General features: G+C 33.3%; 2 protein-coding genes across 3 annotated transcripts; both read left to right on the plus strand.

The window, feature by feature from the left end:
* Positions 1-784: 784 nt before the first annotated feature.
* Positions 785-10424, plus strand: LOC134252077 (uncharacterized). 2 transcript variants are annotated; one of them, XM_062734513.1, is made up of 6 exons: positions 785-890; positions 6167-6721; positions 6917-7072; positions 7900-8047; positions 8875-9054; positions 9941-10424. In XM_062734513.1, exons 2-6 carry the CDS (start codon positions 6201-6203, stop codon positions 10139-10141), a joined length of 1206 nt encoding a protein of 401 aa, XP_062590497.1. In that variant the 5' UTR covers positions 785-890; positions 6167-6200; the 3' UTR covers positions 10142-10424. The 2 variants fall into 2 exon arrangements, with proteins under 2 accessions (XP_062590497.1, XP_062590498.1); XM_062734514.1 differs by having other exon boundaries at positions 7900-8041.
* Positions 10425-17988: 7564 nt separating this feature from the next.
* LOC134252076 (tripartite motif-containing protein 2-like) lies at positions 17989-18876 on the plus strand. Its single transcript, XM_062734512.1, has one exon. The coding sequence runs from the start codon at positions 17989-17991 to the stop codon at positions 18874-18876; it is 888 nt and encodes a 295-aa protein (XP_062590496.1).
* The last annotated feature ends 1173 nt before the right edge of the window (positions 18877-20049 follow it).

Below are 20049 nucleotides of genomic sequence, written 5' to 3' on the forward strand. Positions count from 1 at the left end.
AATTAATACAATGTACTATGTAAATGAAGTGAACCATCCCCTGGGCGAACCATGCAAAGGCACGAAACATCCCGTTACCTAAGCTAAGAACGGCGCGTCGATTTACCCAAATGGACCCAAATGGAACCCAAATGGACCCAAATGGAACCCAAATGGACCCAAATGGAAACTCAAATGGACCCAAATGGAAATCAAATGGAATATTAAATATGTATTATCGTATTTTAATACTTATTTAAATGATGAAAATCAATGAACTTACAGTTACAAATGGATTTTTTTAACTTAATAAACTGTAATATTGTATTTTGAAACACGAAGTTTTGATAGTATTCTATATACATGTGTACCGGCAAAATTATTTGGGGGTAGGGGCAGGGGGTAGGCATGGCCTCCACCCCTCCCCCCACCCCCCTCCCCCCACCTCCACCTCCGTTCCTACGGCCATAAAAAATATCAAATACTTCAGTTTTGTTATTCAAGTATGTTCAGTTATATTTATTACAAATAAATTAAATCACATTATTAAAAATACAATAGAAGAAAATAATGATATTATAATATTCTCTATTTGTTTTAATTTCATTATTTTCTATATTTTAAATAAGTAAAAACTTGAAATATGATATAATATATATATTTTATATTCCATTTGTGTCTATTTGATTTCCATTTGGGTCCATTTGAGTTTCCATTTGGGTCCATTTGGGTTCCATTTGGGTCCATTTGGGTTCCATTTGGGTCCATTTGGGTAAATCGACGCACCCGCTAAGAACGATAACTCTTTAAATTGATGGTTGACATGTTGACTGAGTCTTTTCGGACTGGAGAGTTTTCTTCTACATTTCTTGGCTAACGGGTTCGTTTGTGCATGACACTGCCAGGAAAAGGTAAAACAATTGTTGTTAGCTTGTTACAGATAGTCTACAGAAGTTTGATTCAGGACAATTGGATATATTTAACATAGAAAAGAGTGTCACCAGTGACGGAATTGTCAAAGTTAGCATAAATCACAGTTTCGTCTAGAAAATGTAATTATGTCTACTTGGTAGACTTTTAGCCTACAAAATCTCTAGAATCCATGCTTAAGGGGGCTTTGCCCCATGGGCTCCAACAAGGGCTTTGCCCTGGACCCACTGGGGCCTCACGGCGGCCCCCAGACCGTTTGCCTAATTTTGGCGCCTACTCTAACTTCAATTTATTCCTGGATCCGCGCCTGGTCACACCAAAGTTGAAATCACAAGGATCCTCTGCAGTTTTATCATTCACAAGAGTCGGCAATTTTGTCAATATATAGAAAATAAATGGTAAACAGACATAAATCCTATCAGTGAGCTTCGCTACGCTCGCGAAGCTCACTGATAGGATTTACAATGTATGTCTGTTTACCATTTATTTTCTATTTATTGATAAAATTGCCGACTCCTGCAGCAATTTTTTTCCACCAATATTTGGAATTGGTCCGATAACGGTTTAATTGGGAAAAATAACATCGAAGAAAAACAGGCGAATTTTCTCTCATTTATGCAAATGCAATGTATTTTGCATATATTTTAAATTAATTACCTATTACTCCTTGTTTTAAAGAATAAGCAACAAGTACCTATTGTTTTTTATATCAACGTCCCATGCTTTGACATTTTCATGCTTTCAATTTGTCAAAATGTATGACACTTTTGTCACTACACTGTCTAACCCACGTGTCCCGCCAATTACGACTTTCTCTACTTTCGATTTCAGCGGAAGTGATTAATTAGTCAACTTGTACAATGTTTCATTTAACAAGAAATACGAAGTTGTCGTAGTCTGTTGCATCACAGTTAAATTGGGAATTTTTAATCACAGAATTGGGAAAAAATAACATTTTTTGGCATTGGGAACGGTGCCGTTTAACGGTACCAGTTATATAAGGAAAAAAACACTGTCCTGTGATCATTAATAAACACTGTAAAACAATGGAAACAAGACCCAGTGAGCAGAATGCTCCCGAAGCTCAAGGTTATTGTTTATAGTGGTGTTCCAGTCATCGATTATAATCGAAAATCAGTCGATTGCTGACATAATCCAAGCAATCGATTGCATTTTTAAAATTCTGATCAATCGGTTTATTTTATTTTACAAGCATAATAATTTTTAATCCTAATTTTCCATCCACAGCATTGCTTTTGACTTATTTGTGTTACCTAATGGTGCATATAAACAAACTCTTGTTTTTCTACCCGGATAACAAAGCATGTTTCTGGGCATGGACATACTTTCGGTTCTATAAAATGAACAAAGAACCAGCTGGATCACCACAGAAAGTCGTCATTTACCCATTCTTACCATTTACTAATTTAAATTGATATAATTTTTACATGTCCGATTATAATCGATAATTAGTTACTTAGAGTAACCCAATCATCGATTATGAAAATTTTACCGATTCCCATCTCTAATTGTTTACATTGTTTTTAAAATGCTAAAACTCCTTGCTCCTGTGGTTGAAATGCACCACACACACCCTCACACAATGGTCAGATGGTGACAGATGCTTTTTACAAAATTCTACTATCATTAATTTGTGACAATGTATAACATAGAATGTTTTTATTTAGCCAAAACTAAATTGCAATATTTAAACAGATCTCTGAGAGTAGCTGCAGAACTGTAGCTCTCTGCTAGAGATAAGAGAAAATTCAGACAGATAAAGCAGATCGAGAGCTACAGATCCAAGTGTTGTAAAATCCTTCAATTTACGCTGATGATTTTTCGACGCTACTGTAGGCATTTATTTAGTGTAGTTTAAACTTTCTCTGGCTATTAGAATGGTAACCTATAATTAATCATATATTTAACTATATTTGTTGATACTTTATTTACCTTTTAGCAGTTGGAAATGCTCCTGTATATAGTTTTATTATGTTGGTTTAAAAGAGTTCCATTTCAAAGGCTGTAACCATAAAGAGCAAGGCCATCCTTAAAAAATTGTTTGTTTGGAATTGCTGCCTGCAAGGTTTCAGAGACAGGAGGGAGGGAGGGAATTTTTTTTTTTTAAATTGAAGAAATTTGTTTATGTTTTGATAAATGTCTCAGTAAATAGTAAATACATTTTCTGACTTTTAAAAAAAGTATCTACCATCAACAAAAAATCCTAGTTTTACATAGATCTGACACTATATTTCAGTGTTTTGTATGGTGCATGTGATACATGTATTGTAATGGGCAAAAATTGATTAACTAAAAAAAAATCTTCCTACTTTTGTTCAATAAAATTTTTTCAGGAGGGGGCAATTTCAATGAGGCGGGAGGCAATTCCAAACACTCTAATTTTATTTTGGCCCAATATGTTAGCGTTGAAACACATGTGGAAGGTAAGTTGTCAGGAATTGAAGTTAAATGTATAATCAATTATTAACTAACATTTTCTTAAACTGGGGAATGTATAAAATACAAGCATCGCGATCGAGCGTAGGGAGCACTCCTAAATCTCACTGTTAGGATTTATGACTGTTTTATCATTTATTTTCAATTTAATGATAAGATTGATGACTCCTTTGGTTTAAATATAATTAACAAATAATTATACTTGTTACTAAAATTAGCTTATATAAACATGTTTACTTATTAAAAACTGTTTACAGGGAAATTTTCACGCCCGTTTTTTTTTTTTTTTTTTTTTTTTTTGCCCAACAATTGGGGCGAATTGAAAAAGATGAAAATTGAAAAAATACTTATTATATAGTATATTTTCTTAAACAAAATTAAACTGTATCTGGGATGGGCAAATGAAATTGTAAGTGTGAAAAGGAGAAAAATAAGCCTACAGTATTTCCTTCAAAGGAGAATATTTTTTATAATCAGCAAAAAAAAAAAAAAAAAATGTGAAAGTAAAATCTAGAGGATTACTGTAAGGGTAAACAGCTTTCAAAGCAGGGTTTAGCTCACTTGACTATCAGTGCACATGGATTATCCATTCAAAACAATTTCTAGAGAATTATTTGCATCTAATGATCTTATTATGCCCCCCTTCGAAGAAGGGAGGGCATATTGCTTTGCTGCTGTCTGTGGGTCGGTCTGTCGGTCCATTTAGTTTCCGTTCATTTTCTTCATAACCGTTGCACATACTGAAATGAAATTTGGTACACAAGTATATCACATGAATATCTAGGTCAAGTTCTGTTTTGGGTACGATCCCACCATAATTGACAGAGTTATTCCCCTTGGACTTAGAAAAATTCCATTTATTTGCAGTTTCCGTTCATTTTCTTTGGAGAGATTGCACATATTGAAATGGAATTTATAATACAGATTAGTCAGATGAATATCTAGGTCAAGTTTTGTTTTGGGTTTGATCGCACCATAATTGACAGAGTTATGCCCCTTGGACTTAGAAAAATTCCATATTTTTGCAGTTTCTGTTCATTTTCTTTGGAGAGGTTGCTCATATTGAAATGGAATTTAGTATACAGATTAGTCAGATGAATATCTTGGTTAAGCTTTGTTTTGGGTATGATCACACCATTTTTGACAGAGTTGTGCACTTTTGGACTTAGAAAAATTCAAATTTTGGGGGGAAGGGGGCATAAGTGTTTTACAAACATCTCTTGTTTTATATAGGGAAAAGTCATATGATAACAAAATTTAATACATGTACATCATAGCATGGCAGTCATACTGATTTAATCAAAAGTAAAAGGTATAAAAAAAATCATTTATTATGCCCCCTTTCGAAGAAGGGAGGGCATATTGCTTTGCTGCTATCCGTCGGTCCGTCCGTTGGTCTGTCGGTCCATGTAGTTTCCGTTCATTTTCTTCACAACCGTTGCACATACTGAAATGAAATTTCATATACAGGTTTATCAGGTTAATATCTAGATCAAGTTCTGTTTTGGGTACGATTGCCCCATTTTTGACAGAGTTATGCCCCTTGAACTTAGAAAAATTCCATTTATTTGCAGTGTCCGTTCATTTTCTTCGCAGGGGTTGCACATATTGAAATGAAATTTATTATACAGGTATTTCAGATAAATATCTAGGTCAAGTTCTGTTTTGAGTACAATCGCTTCCTTTTTGTTAGAGTTAACTTATGCCCCTTTGACTTTTAAAAATTCCATTTATTTGCAGTTTCCGTTCATTTTCTTTGGAGAGATTGCACATATTTATTACAGATTAGTCAGATGAATATCTTGGTTAAGATTTGTTTTGGGTATGATCACACCATTTTTGACAGAGTTGTGCACTTTTGGACATGGAAAAATTCAAATTTTGGGGGGAGGGGGGCATAAGTGTTTTACAAACATCTCTTGTTTTATATAGGGAAAAATCATATGATAACAAAATTTAATCAAAAGTAAAAGGTATAAAAAAAAAACATTTATTATGCCCCCTTTCGAAGAAGGGAGGGCATACTGCTTTGCTGCTGTCGGTCGGTCTGTCGGTCCATTTAGTTTCCGTTCATTTTCTTCACAACTGTTGCACATACTGAAATGAAATTTGGTATACAGGTTTATCAGGTTAATATCTAGGTTAATATCTAGGTCAAATTATGTTTTGTTTACAATTGCACCATTTTTGTCAGAGTAATGCCCCTTGGACTTATAAAAATTCCACTTATTTGCAGTTTCTGTTCATTTTCTTTGCAGAGGTTGCACATATTGAAATGAAATTTAGTATACAGGTATTTCAGATAAATATCTAGGTCAAGTTCTGTTTTGAGTACAATCGCTTCCTTTTTGTTAGAGTTATGCCCCTTGGACTTAGAAATTCCACTTAATTGCAGTTTCCATTCCTTTCTTTGCAGGGGTTGCACATATTGAAATGAAATTTAGTATATAGATTTTTCAGCTGAATATCTAGTTCAAGAAATGTTTTGGGTAGGATCGCACCATTTTAGACAGAGTTATGCCCTTTTGGACTTAAAAAAATTCCAATTTGGGGGGAGGGGGGTGTAAGTGTTTTACAAACATCTCTTGTTTACTCTGTTTCTGGGCAAAATGCATTTTGTCAACTTACAGTCTCCAGCAAATAGTTTGGTTTTTTGGTTCGACAAAACACATGACCCTCAATCTCAGTCAACATGTGTATGAAATTAATTGCAAAAAAGCATTAATACCAACTACAATGTAGTGCTCAGTTATCATAGAACTTGAAAGGTTTTGTAATCTCTCTCATTTTTTATTTTTAGGAAGAAGTGCTAGAAAACTTTGTTTTGTACGACAATGGAAGATTCACCAAATCCCAGTCCTACACCAATCTCACCCTCTTCAGGATCATCACGAAAAAGAAAATTATCTCAGAGATCTCGATCTCAATCTTGTGATAGTGATGACAGTTACAGTACCAATGACTCTCGATCTCAATCTCATGAAAGAGGGAATAGTTACAGATCTGATGTTTCCAAATGGAATATTAATACATTAGAACCGTTTGGGATTTTTTATGATGAAAAAGCGACAGAATTGACAGAGTTAACTAAATGTGTTCTGGAAAAGTTGTATTCCGTTGAATTTTATGGTATCAAAAATCGTGCTGCATTTTGGACTAAATTACTTGAGATTAAGGAATGTCTGATAGAATCAACTAAAAAATGTATGAGTCCCTTCAATGAAGATCTTGAGTCTATCATAATGTCACCTAAAATTGAAGAAATTGAGAACTGTTTAATACATGCAAGGAGAAACATTAAAGAGGAATTTATGTCAATGAGAATTGGGTCTTCCTCATCAGAATTTCTATCAAGGTATTTTTTTTTACTGTGCATGATACTTCACAGGATGTTATGTTTATAGTGGAAATACTGAATTGTTAACCTTTTGAAAAACTCTGAAACTATTATGGAGAACTTTACCCTTTGCACATGTGTCAAATTGGGCTTTTGTACATTTGGTATTCTCCTACAGTCAAAATGTCAATATTATATTATTTATTTCTATAGGCACCTGTTTAGCCTGTGGTATGCTGGGATTACAGAGTTTATTGAGTATTACTCTGACTTCATACAAGGACTGGTGTCTGGACAAAGAACTGGGGTGGAGGGTGCCTTTATTCAGCTCCTAACACTCTTCAGCAAGATACTCCTTTTGAACCCTGTGTGAGTTTAAAAGTTATTTGTTTGAAACAAATTCAGAATATTTGGAGCTCTAGCTAGCTTTTATGATAGTGTTCTAGTCAAGTTTGTTTTTACTATTTACTGTTTTTTAAAATGACTACATCCCCATCAAGTAACAATCAAGATATCTAAAATTCCTCGATTCAATTGTTTGTAAACTGCTGAGGCAAACATTTTGATTGAAACTTAAAAGGATTGTTCTTTCTATGTTGCCATGTTGCATGAACTATGCCAGACTTCCTTTGTATGCTAGGTGTGACCAATGGATGAATGAATTGATGAATATCTTGGAGCAGATCTTCTTACCAAATAAGTTAAAATAACTACATGAACTGCATACATGTATATTGTATCTTTAACTGCATACATGTAGCTGATGTATCTACATAGAAACATTTTGTCTGGCAGATATGCTTTTGATGCCTGGACCTGATGTACATCTTTCTTTAGATGAATGGATAGGTTAAACATGTTAAAAGTTTTTTTAGCAGGTTTGATTCCCAATGAACTGTAAATTGTACACAGACAAGTTGAATGATTTAATGTATCATATAGGGATGAGCTCCACATTCATTTGGTGTAAAGCTCTGTCTTATATTGTAAGATAAAAGAACTAGAGACACTTACACTTGATTACTGCCTGCATTTTACATCCATTTTATTTAAATTTGATAATTTCATCCTTAGAGGGAAAAAAAGATTCCATATATTAATGAGATACCAGCTGATTTTATTGTAATATTCAATGTCTCAGAACATGGTACAAGTGTGAGGTATTTTGTAATGAAGTGAGTTCAACAATTTTGCAGGAGAGGAGATGCTTGGCAGAAAACAGAAATGAGGCTGAATGGTGAAGACATGACCAGTACTCCAGATATCAGATACACAGTGCTGGGAGAACCTACACGGTTTACTACATGTTCATCTCTAATTACAGGCACTGTGGGAGAGGTTAGTGTGATAGTTATAAGAGGTACATGTATTATCTTTAGATTTGTTAATGTAATAAGTATATCTATTTAGCCACTTTTTTGAAAGAACTCTCTTGCTAAATCAAGTTCATCATTTGACACTCTTATGGATCTATAAACTATTTCTATCACTTTTAGAAATGTCTTTTAGAAATGCACTAAATTTTTGAGACAATTTAAATACATTTAGGCCCTCATTAAAGAGAAAATAAATATTCTGCTCAAGAATCACTGGGCCAGGAAAGCTTAAACTTATGTGGAAGCATCCTTGAGTAGTGTACGTAGAATCTTAAATTATGACCCCAGACGGTAGGACGGGGTCACAATAGGGAATCCAAGTTTTACATAGAAATATATAGGAAAAATCTTTAAAAATCTTCTTCTCAAGAAACACAGGACCAGGAAAGCTGAAACTTATGTGGAAGCATGCTGGGGTAGTGAAAATTTTCAATTGTTAAAAATATGACCCCTGAAAGTAGGGCAGGGTCACAATAAGGGATCCAAGTTTTACATAGAATTATATAGGAAATATCTTTAAAAATTTTCCTCTCAAGAACCATTGGGCCAGGAAAGCTGAAACCTATGTGGAAGAATCTTTGGATAGTGTAGAATCTAGAGTATTTAAAAGCATGATCGGGGTGGGGGGGGGGGGGAGGGGGGTGATTAGGTGAGCAATGTGGCCCATTGGCCTTCTGTTTTATTTTCAATTCCAATAAATTGAGCCACTTTTTCTTCATAAGTTTCTTATTAAAGATATAATTCAAAGCTTTTAAAACAAAGCTCATAAAAGCTCATAAAAAAATGTCATTTCAGGTGAATATGTGGCCACATTATAAAAGTGATAATGTCGATGACTTTTGTATCAAAGACAAAAAGCTTCAAAGCCAGGCTGTTGAGAATATGTTAGGACAACATGGAGGGGAGCTTTTAGTGGAAGTTATGAACTCTGCTATACCTAATACATCTGTAGGAATAATCTGTGTTCAGACCAAGGTTAGTAATTTTTAATGAATTTTATTACTGGAATTAAAGGCCAATTGAATTTTTCTGATCACAGTATGTCAATTGCACATCATTGTCTCAAGCCATGGTCCAGAGTGCACATATAGCTCTCTCCTACCCATGGCTGCTTGATCACAAAAGTGTCCTAATTTTGAATATTTATGCCTTTCTATTTTGACATCATATTCAGTCAATGACAAGTTTTGTTTCCATCGCAATAGAAATCAACAAGTTATATCAGCAGTATTTTGTACACTGCTATTGGGTATTGAAAGGTCGCAGGAAAGGTCAATTTCAGACTATGCTTTACTCACATTGGTCAATACTTTAAAGAGCTATGAAATATTCTCCTCTCGATAACCACAGCCAGAATGGGAGTGGATCGTACATTTTAGCCACGGTTTGTGACGATGATTGCACATCTGTCTGTCCATTTCTTTTCACAGTTATAATTTACAAGAATAATGCTATTTTAACAGTAAAAGTGTAACATGACTAAATGTCCCATTTTCCTTCTTTTGACACAAGTGTTAAACAGAAAATAACCAATCTTGATATGGACTGAAAAATGTTTAAATTGCTTGAAATGTTACTTTTTAATTTCATCAGTTAAAACAATTCCTTGTTACTCAAGACATTATAGCTAAATGATTAAATTATTGAAAAAAGTATACAAGGATTTTGACAGCAATTTCAAGCAATTATTACTTTAAACAAATAAAGTATAGTATTTCACTATTGTATATACCAGCACATGAACAAGTGTTTTTGATGCTAGTACGTGTATTAAATATACCGAAATAAGTTCATAATTTTTTTTGTTTAAATTGCTGGTATAAACAAATGTAAATAATATTTGGATATTTTAATATTGCAGATCATTTTCACTCGTTTGGATTTGAGCACTGAACATTGTAGAAAATTAAGGAATGCTGATAAACTGGAAGATACCAGAAGTAGAATACTTTACTCAAGGCCTTACAACATCTTAGTAAGAAAAGACAGAGAAGAAATTTTAGATACAATGCTTCAACTTGGACTGCTATGCAGAGTTAGAAGTTTATATTATCAGGAGTAGTACATATAATATACACATTTGTTAATAATGTTAATGGATGGTTTAACATGAAAAGTACTGCAAGACAAGCTCTTTAGCACCTGAGCTTGATCAAATTGCCTGAGTTATGAATCCTGAAGTAATAATTATTTACTTGTTAATACATACACAAGCTTTCAAAAAATCAACAAAATAATGCTCTATAATTTATTGTTATATAATTTTATTATTCTCAAATTCTTTTTACATCCGTGAGATATGATTTATTAAAAAATTATCTGTTACTTTGTACAGTTTGTAAACTTAAGGTAAATAATGCATTTTTTGAATGTATTTTATGTATAGATTTATGATTTACATATTTGTACAATATAACATCAATAAAAAAGCAAATCCAAATATTGGTTAGATGATGTTATAATTATGGTTTAATATTATTAAATCCTCTAATTTGTGCATGAATATTAAGTAATATTGATCCTTTTACCTTGGTGTTTGATCTACTTTTAAAAAAACCCCTAACCTTGGCAATAACGTTTGAGTGGTCAAGGCTAGGACTTTCATAATTAGGTCTTTCCACCTTTCTGTGGAAAGACCTATTGAAATGCTTATGTTTTTTATTATTCTATTTCTCACCTTATGTTTTGACACCGTAAGACTTATCGAAAAACTTTATAGTTCATGATACTGGATATTTAAAGTTATTCCGTTAAAAAAAATGACCCCCCATATTTTAACTTAGACCCCTTACACAGTTATTGGCCCTTTCACCGTTAAGCTTGTTATCGCTACTCCTCAGAAACCGTAAACCATAGAGATATAAAACCTTCACCATTGTCTTTAACTAATTTAGGAGACTTTTCAATCTATTCATTGTGAAAGATTTCTTTGACCCTTGAAAGATTTCTTTGACCCCTTCAATGAGTAACTGCCCCTGAAAGTTTATAAAGTTTACAAAAAATTAAAAATTTTCAAAACGAAAAGTCGTAGAGACGTGAAACCAACTGCATAACATTCAATGACCTTTTGCTTCAAATTCATTTCAAGGTCAAAGGTCAAGGTCATTCCAAATATGAGAAATAAATTTCTCTTAATAGCTCTTATGTCCTTAAACATATATGATCTATCTCATGTCTTTGATATGTACTTTTGAAACTCTTTAGAAGATATAAATCTTGGCCCCTAAGATTGACCCTTTGAAAAGTTATTGCCCCTTGTGCTAAAAACCCTTGTTATCGCTACTCCTCTGAAACCGTAAACCGTAAAGGTATGAAACCTTCACCAATGGCCCCTCTTCAATCTATTCATTGCGAAAGCATTCGGTGACCCCTTCAAAAATGAGTTAAACTTTTTGAATATTACAAATAATCAAAAATTTTCAAAACGACAAGTCGTGGAGACATGGGACCAACTGCATTAGATTCAGTGACCTTTGACCTTTAAATTTATGCAAAGGTCAAAGGTCAAGGTCACTCAAAAATTGAGAAATCAAGCTCTTTTTATATCTCTTTTGTCTTTTAAAATATACAATCAGTCTTTGCATTTTTAATATGTTCTCTTGAATCTTTTTCAAAGATTTCATTCTTGTCCCTGAAGATTGTCCCTATTGAAAGTTATTGCCCCTTATGCGAAAAAACTTGTTATCGCTACTACTTCAAAACCGTAGACCGTAGAGACACCAAACCTTCTCTAATGTGTTAAGGGTCTTTAGGCCTAACTTCATTGTAAAAATGCAAAAGGATCTGATGACCCCTTTAACTTCTTTGTACTTAATATAAAATCTTATAACTTGAAAACTATAAGTGGTAAAAGCATGGGGTCAATTGCATTGTGTCCTTGACCTTTGACCTTGACATTTTATGAAGGTCAAAGGTCAAGGTCATTTCAATTTTTTTAATTTTAATTTTTTCTATCGGTTAAGACAGTTTTGGTTTTTTTATTCATGGAATTTAATTTTAAGGAGTCAAATAAACAAAATTGAAAACATCAAAGAAGGTGGAAAGACCTCTTATTGTTCTGTGAACAATAAGTCTCCTAGTTTACGCATGTAATTGTGACATGACCATTCATTGGGTGCCAATAATGTTGACTATTTTATTTTACCTTGGAATTTGTCCCATTTAAAAAAAAACTTTAACCTTGGTCATTACTTTTGTCATTAAAGAAGAAGGTATGGTTTCCATACAAATTTTGCCCTGTGATTTTCTAAAAAAAAATGACACTGGTGTAAAAGTTGAAAACTCATGCTTTTTAAATAATTGAAATTCAGTGCAGAAAAAAATCATACAAGTTAGTTTTCTCACATGTGTTTTTAAATGCTTATTTTGACGTCATAAACGTGAATTTCCCCGTAGCTGCAGAAGACACCAATTTTCAATGGAATTTTCTTCAGATAACATTGTCCACAGGCATCGCCCACAAAGATCTTGAGATATATATGATTTGTTATTGAATTTTGCACAAAATATCAAAAAATTAAAGTGGGCGACGGCTGTAGACACTGTTTTCTTGATGAAAATCACCCTTGAAATGTGCCATTTTGAGGCTTTTTCTGTTCAAAGTAGAGAAATGCTTCACATTAATGACGTCATATTTGCAGAATGGTAAACCTTCATGTGATATTCTTACCTGATTTGTCAGAGTCATTTATTTAACTAATATTTAAGCCAGTTTCAAAACATTTTGATGTCATTACATTTTTAGGGTGCAATAAAGCTAAAACTATACCTTCTTCTTTTAGGGTTAGGGATTTCATCTGTAAATACATGTATGTTATCTTACTTTATATACCTACAACTTTGACATTGACCTTTAAGTTTGACCTTCTTTCAAAAAAGCTTCAACCTTGGCCATAACTTATGATCAGGTGGTACTAGTTATTGGGTTTTAATATTTCACAAGTGTATTTCATGTGAGAACACCTTACTTTGGGAACCAACATATTCGATGTACATATGCATTTCAAAAAGTTTATCCTTTGGTATACCTTGCCATACAGGGGCATCAGTGTTTCACAAACACATCTTGTTTTCTACAGTGAGTTTTGGTAAGGATTTTGTTACATCCTCAGGTCATAATTATAAGCAACCTTTTTAGGTCACCTGAGTCACTCAGGTGTCCTATTGCTATCCGTTTTTATGTGTGTCGTGTGTCATGTGTTTAACATTTAAACATTTTCACCTTCTTCTCTGAAACCACTGATCCAATTTCAACCAAATTTGGTATACAGCATCTATGGATAAGCGGGAACAAAAATTGTGAATTTCATGGTCCCTACCCCCCCTGGGGCCTGAGGGGTGGGGCCAAAACCACTAAAATTAATGAAATTTTAAAAAATCTTCTTCTTTACTCCTGGACTTCAAGCAGGCAAACTGTTAGCATGAATGTAATGAGCATTGAGTCCTCTAATAAAATTGTGAAATCATGGCCCCAGGGTCAGGGGTTCTAGTGCTAGGACAGGGCTATACAGATTATATAGTGAAAATGCATTAATTATTTCTTTGAATGCTCCTGGGTAATAAATAAACTAAGTATATAGTTATAATGAGCAGGAGTGCCCCTTCCAAAATTGTGAATTTTATGGCCCCAGGGTCAGGGGTTCTAGTGCTAGGGCGGGGCTCTATTGATTATATAGTGAAAATGCATTACGTCTTTGAAAATCTTCTTCCTTGCTCCTGGGTATTAAATAAACTAAGTACATAGTTATAATGAGCAAGAGTGCCTCTTGCAAAATATTGAATTTTATGGCCCCGGGGACAAGGGTTCTGGTGTTAGAACGGGGCTCTAATGATTATATAGTGAAAATGCATTAAATCTTTGAAAATCTTCTTCTCTGGTCCTGGGTATTAAATAAACTAACAACTAATAGTTATGATGAGCAAGAGTGCCTCATCCAGATTGTGAATTTCATGGCCCCAGAGTCAGGGGTTCTGGTGTTAGGGCGGGGCTCTATTGATTATATAGTGAAAATGCATTAATTCTTTGAAAATCTTTTTCTCTGCCCCTCGCTATCAAACTAACTTAGTATAAAATTATAATGCCTCAACCAAATTTATGAATTTCATGGCCCCTGTGTCATGGGTTTTGCCATTTGGTGTAGGGGGCTCTTTTGATTATATAGTGAAAATGCATTAATTTTTGGACAATCTTTTCCTTTGCTCCTGGGTTTTATGCTAATGATCCAAGTATTTTTATTTATGATGAAGAAATATGTGGCTTCTGAGGGTCAGTGGTTCCTTTTTGGTGGGGTGCACAAATGGTTACAAAGTGGAAGTGCATTTTCTCTTTTTTACTCTGATCTACCTCTGGGTATTAAGTAAATAAAATAAGCATGCTAATTTTATAATTATGAAATTCAATGGTGCCTCTTTCAAAATTTTGAATTTCATGGCCTCTCCCGTACGAAATTTAAGTCACGTATTTTCAAAAAATACATGCTTTTTTTAATCTAAAAATCCTTGTGGAAATCTCTATTGAAATGAATATATAAAACCAGGCGTATAATGTAAAATACGGGCGTACACGAGGCGTAATCCTCCCGTATTTTTGGCCGAAATATGCAAATGAGTACGCCTGGAAATTTTAATAATAGAATTACGCCTAGATTTCAAGCATACTCTTAAAAATACGCCTGCAAAATAAATACGCCCGTATTAAAGAATACGCCCGTACAAAAAAATACGCCTGTACAAAAAATACGCCTGCTTTAAATAAATTTGAATTAAATATTAATTATATTACTGCAATGGGAGCTACAACTATAGCATGAATATAAATGTACAATCAACTTTAGTACAAAGATTTTTGACTACATATACTAAAAAAGATTAGACAAATTAAGCTTAGCATACATCACTTTTATTTTCTGAATATTTTTTCAGTGTGATAAAATGTGTATGAAATTCAAATAAAGGATTGTCATTAAAATTAAAAAAATCATAATCTTACATTTACTATTTCAAAGCACAGTTACATGTAAGAATTATATTAACCATTTCACAGCATTTTAACATCCAAGGCTGAGTTTTATAGTAAAACAGTTGAAACATTCCAGTAATCACAGTGAATCACAGTTTTGAGAATCATGCTGAGTACTCCTGTCATTCTTTTTACTCCTAAATTGGCATAAAAGATGCAAATCACAAGCGATTCTGTCATTCACGTTTCACATCACATTCCCCAATCACATTTTCATAGATTGAAATATTCACAAAAAGAAGTTTGAATGTTTTATAACTGGCATTGCAAACAGTCTTCTTCTTCCTGATGCAAATATCTTCCAGTGGCTGCAGTTCACTGGCATATTGCAATAAAATGGAAAGCTTAATGCTGCTGGTCAACTCTTAATATTGCAATATCTTTTCTCCTCCTCTTATGACCCTTTCATCATTCAATCAATTTTTCAACTGTGATAAGGATTTAGATGTAAATCATTTTCTGGAAAAAGAAAAACACTAGAAAATAATTTATGCAATTCAAAATACTACTGACCCAATTTTCAAGCTCTGCAAATCAAAAGCAAATTCAGCTGTCTTTTATTTTCATAGATAAAAAGTTTCAATGTTAAGCTATGTTTTCAAAATAATTACCTCTTCTACACCATCTGTGCTTTGTTGTGGCTTTCTCTAATCTCATTGTTCTTGGCATGACCTGCCTGGTGGTTTAAAATTGGCGCAAATACTTGGATGCAGATGCTGTTGTTTACAACCCCCTAGTTAGCTAAACAGTTTTATGATTTCTGGAAGTTCTACTCAGTACAATTTGTAAATTGAAGAAAAAATGCTGTTTTGTTTACACAACATAAAATTAAATTCCATCAGTGTATAAACAAGGTGTATTCACTATATGAATTCACTTATTTTAAAGATTAGGGTGGGAAATAAAACTGCACACAAACCGGATGTAAAATTGATAAGCTGTTCTTAGAAAGGTTTACAACATCACAGATAAGTTGTTCCTAAACATGCTCAACACATCTGTAAGTAATTACCACAATCCCAGCAGGTTAGGCTAGGGAAGTGAAAGTTGATGGTAATGTAATAGTATCTGAATATACCAAATATAAAGCATTTTATAAAAAAACATTAAAATGATGTAATAACATGTATGTTTATAGCCTGACTAAACAAATCATGAAGTTCAAAGAATATATACTATTTACTTTACAGTTATAGAAATCATTTGTGTTAAGAAAAATAATATCAATTTTTAAAAAAAAAATGGGAATGACAAAATTTCAGGTCCATGGGACAAAGTTCTAAAAAAAATCAGTTTAATTTATGAAAAATAAGCTTTGAATAATATTTAATATAGGTAATTACAAACTAAATGCAATATTGTAATGTATATTATGCAATATTTTGTTTTTTGTTTCAGTTATATAATATCATAAAAATGTTTCTTATGTAACTCAATACTTTTTAAAAAAGAGAATGAGTTGACTAAGTTTTTTTGGCTATAAGTTGAAAAATCCACCAGAATTTTCAAAAATACGCGCCTTTTGAAATTTTCTAAGTTTTAAATTCCTTGTGCCAAAGAGACTAAGTAGAAAATACGCCCGGATTTAGAAATTACACCTGGAAAAAAGGAGACGTATTTCTGGCAAAAATACGTGTACGCCTGAAAATGAACCGTATTTATAAGAAAACGTCTCTTGTACGCCAGGATTTGCAAAAAATCCAGGCGTAATACGTCTCTGAATTTCGTACGGGTTGGTTTAAAACAAAACCAAATTCAATTGTTGGATACCGACCCAGAAATGAATCATGAACTTTAACTATAACTGTCTTGAACTTACACAAATGACCTTGGGTCAAGGCTTGACACCCCTGAGGTCAAGCACTCTGTGTAAAATAGGAACCCACCAATTTTATCCTTAAGAAAGATATGGACTGGACACAAATTATTAATCTTTTCTTTTAATGACCTTGAACTTGCCCAAATGATTTTGAGTTAAGGCCATGTCACACCCTGGTGGTCATGAATAATCTTTGTGTGAAGTTGTACATTCAAATATTCCACCATAAGAAAGATATTGGCCTGACAGACGGACAGCCAGATGGACATGTGATCACTATATACCCCGAAACTTTGTAATTCACAAGATTGAAACTCCTAATTTTTTTTAAAGTTGCCTTTGGTTTTATGAAATTACACATAAAAAAATGAAAATCGAAGAATCGGTAATTTTCGTCTCTGCAGGATAGTATTACATTAATCAGCAAGATATTGGCCTAATGACTACAAGTTGTATTTAAGGTAAATTTTGTACACAGTTTTTTATGGTGAAAATTTTTATCTTCTCTTGAAAATTTATGCTTAATAGTAAAACACTACAAAAAGTACATTTCAGGTCAACAGTAAACAACTAAGCTAATATGATGTACATAAATATTATCAAATTGGGAATAAAAAATAAAACAACATAGAAACAGATAAAAGCAAAAGCGTGTCAGTTTAATATCAAAGTTCATGTAAGCGTGGTATAAGATAATTTATCTATGATTATAAAAAGTCAACTGTTGTTTTACTGATAAATCATTGCAGCCACAGTTTAAGTTCACGCCGTTACAAGGAAAATATTTAACAGGTAAAAATCACATTTCCTCCTCCTTCTTAACACACAATGTCATTTGTTAACGTGCATGCTGTTTTACACTATAGTCTTTACGTTAAAATTATTCAATAATATTGATTAAATCTTACGTTTTTTCAGCAATCTGTTAATATGAATCCTAAATTTTGTGCCCAGGACATTATCAGATGTGATTTATGTAAAGACAGAGTTGTACAAATGTACTGTAACTTTTGTTACATGAATCTGTGCAAGACTTGTATGGTGGAACACATCTCTGACAAGTCCAAGAAGCATGAAGTGGTGCCTTATGATTCGAGAAAATCTTTTCATGTCTTCTCACTGGAGACACCAGAAGGTGTATATTGTCCTCCAAAAAAAACCACTGCTTGATGAATCAAAGGTCATTGCCACGATAAATACAGGGTATATCCCACGCGGCGTTAGCTGTCAAAGTGACGAGGAATTCTGGACATGTGGACAAGACAAAATGATGAAACTCTACAACCTCCAGGGCAAACTTCTGAAATTAATCCAAACCAAATCAGGGAAATGGCCAGGTGATATCACAGTGACAAGGAGTGGAGATCTAGTTTATACTGACCCTGATACAAGAACTGTAAACATAGTGAAGAATAAACAGATATGGCAAGTGATCAGACTACAGGACTGGAAACCTTACTGTGTCTATGGTACCTCCTCTGGTGACTTGTTAGTCACCATGTACAGCGATGATAAACAATCAAAAGTTGTCCGTTACACTGGCTCCATAGAGAAACAAACCATTCAGTTTGATAGTGAAGGTAAACCTCTGTATTCATCGGGTTACCTTAAACACATCAGTGAGAACAGGAACCTAGATATCTGTGTGGCTGACCAGAAAGCCAAGGCAGTAGTAGTGGTTAATTATGCAGGAAAGCTCCGATTTAGATACACTGGTCATCCCTCTACTACCAAGGGATCATTTGATCCACTTGGCATCACAATAGACAGCCAGAGTCGGATCCTGACAGCAGACTGTAACAACCACTGTATCCACATTCTTGATCAGGACGAACAGTTCCTTCATTACATTGATAACTGTGATCTAAAGTATCCATGGGGTTTATGTGTAGACACCAGAGACAAACTCGTTGTGGCCGAGTTTAACAGTGGTAAAGTAAAAATGATCGAATATATGTAAATAATGTGCTGAAATTTTATTTTCCTTAAGAGATGATTGCTAAATAAATGAGATCATGATGATTAGAAATATTCTGTTTATTATTTGCACTTGTATGTATACCAAATGTTAGATACCTTCATTTTATAAGAAAAATAGTTTCATATCATGTATACGGGTATGTTTTTCGAAGTAAACAAAATAATTTGTATAAACCATGCAATTGAAAAATATATGTTTCCATTAAAACTGGAGGACATCCCGTTCAAAAAGGGTTGATCTTTTTTGAGAAAAAAATATTTGAAAGATAAATGTAAGAATTATAAGAAAACATAGGAATATACATTTTTTATGATATATCTTGGTGATACAAATACTTTTATGGAATAACAAGAAGAATGAATTAATGAGTGAATGTTTAGTAAAAAACAGCAAATGAAAATTGTTATCTGAATGATGAAAGCTGAAAAAATACATGTATATTTTTTAAAAATAAAATCTAAACAAAATATGTTGAAAATGTCAAAGGTTAGATGTTGGATTTTTTTTTTTAAATTTATACTTAAATGTAGCAATATCACAATTTCTCTTAAATCTTACAATCCTGGTTAGCTTTTTATATTATAGATTTAATGCAGAAGTGATTGAAGGTGACCAAATGTACATCGAAAAGTTAAATATTTTTCTATATTAAAATAGAATCATTAAAAAATACCCAAAGAGTTAAAAGCTGTATCAAAGATTATTTAAATTCCCTTTTTGTGTTTTCATAAAGCGGATATTCTAACCTTTATTTTTTTTTTATCTTAAATTAATTTTTTTTTGTTTTACATTTCAGATGTTTAATAAGTTACAGAGAACAGTCATACTTCTCAAACCTTTGTAAAAATGTAACTGAAAAAGTTCCGATGACTACAAGCATTATCCAGTACTCAATGATACATTGGCAACAATGCAATAAAATAGTTCGAAATAATTTCACATTCACTCTTGTTAATGGACAATACGTCGTCAATTCATTCAAATGCCAAGCCTAAGGCCACAGCAAGTGCTCTCTTCTTACGCATGACTCTGCAGAAATTCTGCGTCATATATGAATACAAAAACAGGTCTGCGCACAATGGAGCGCAACGGGAACCGTCGGTAACCCCAACGGATCGCATGAAGACTTGGTCTCCAGAGACCACATAGATA

This window comes from Saccostrea cucullata, unplaced genomic scaffold (assembly GCF_032062105.1).
Source record: "Saccostrea cucullata isolate Sc308-1 unplaced genomic scaffold, CSIRO_AGI_Scuc_v1 ctg3647, whole genome shotgun sequence".
NCBI classification, from domain to species: Eukaryota; Metazoa; Mollusca; class Bivalvia; order Ostreida; family Ostreidae; genus Saccostrea; species Saccostrea cuccullata.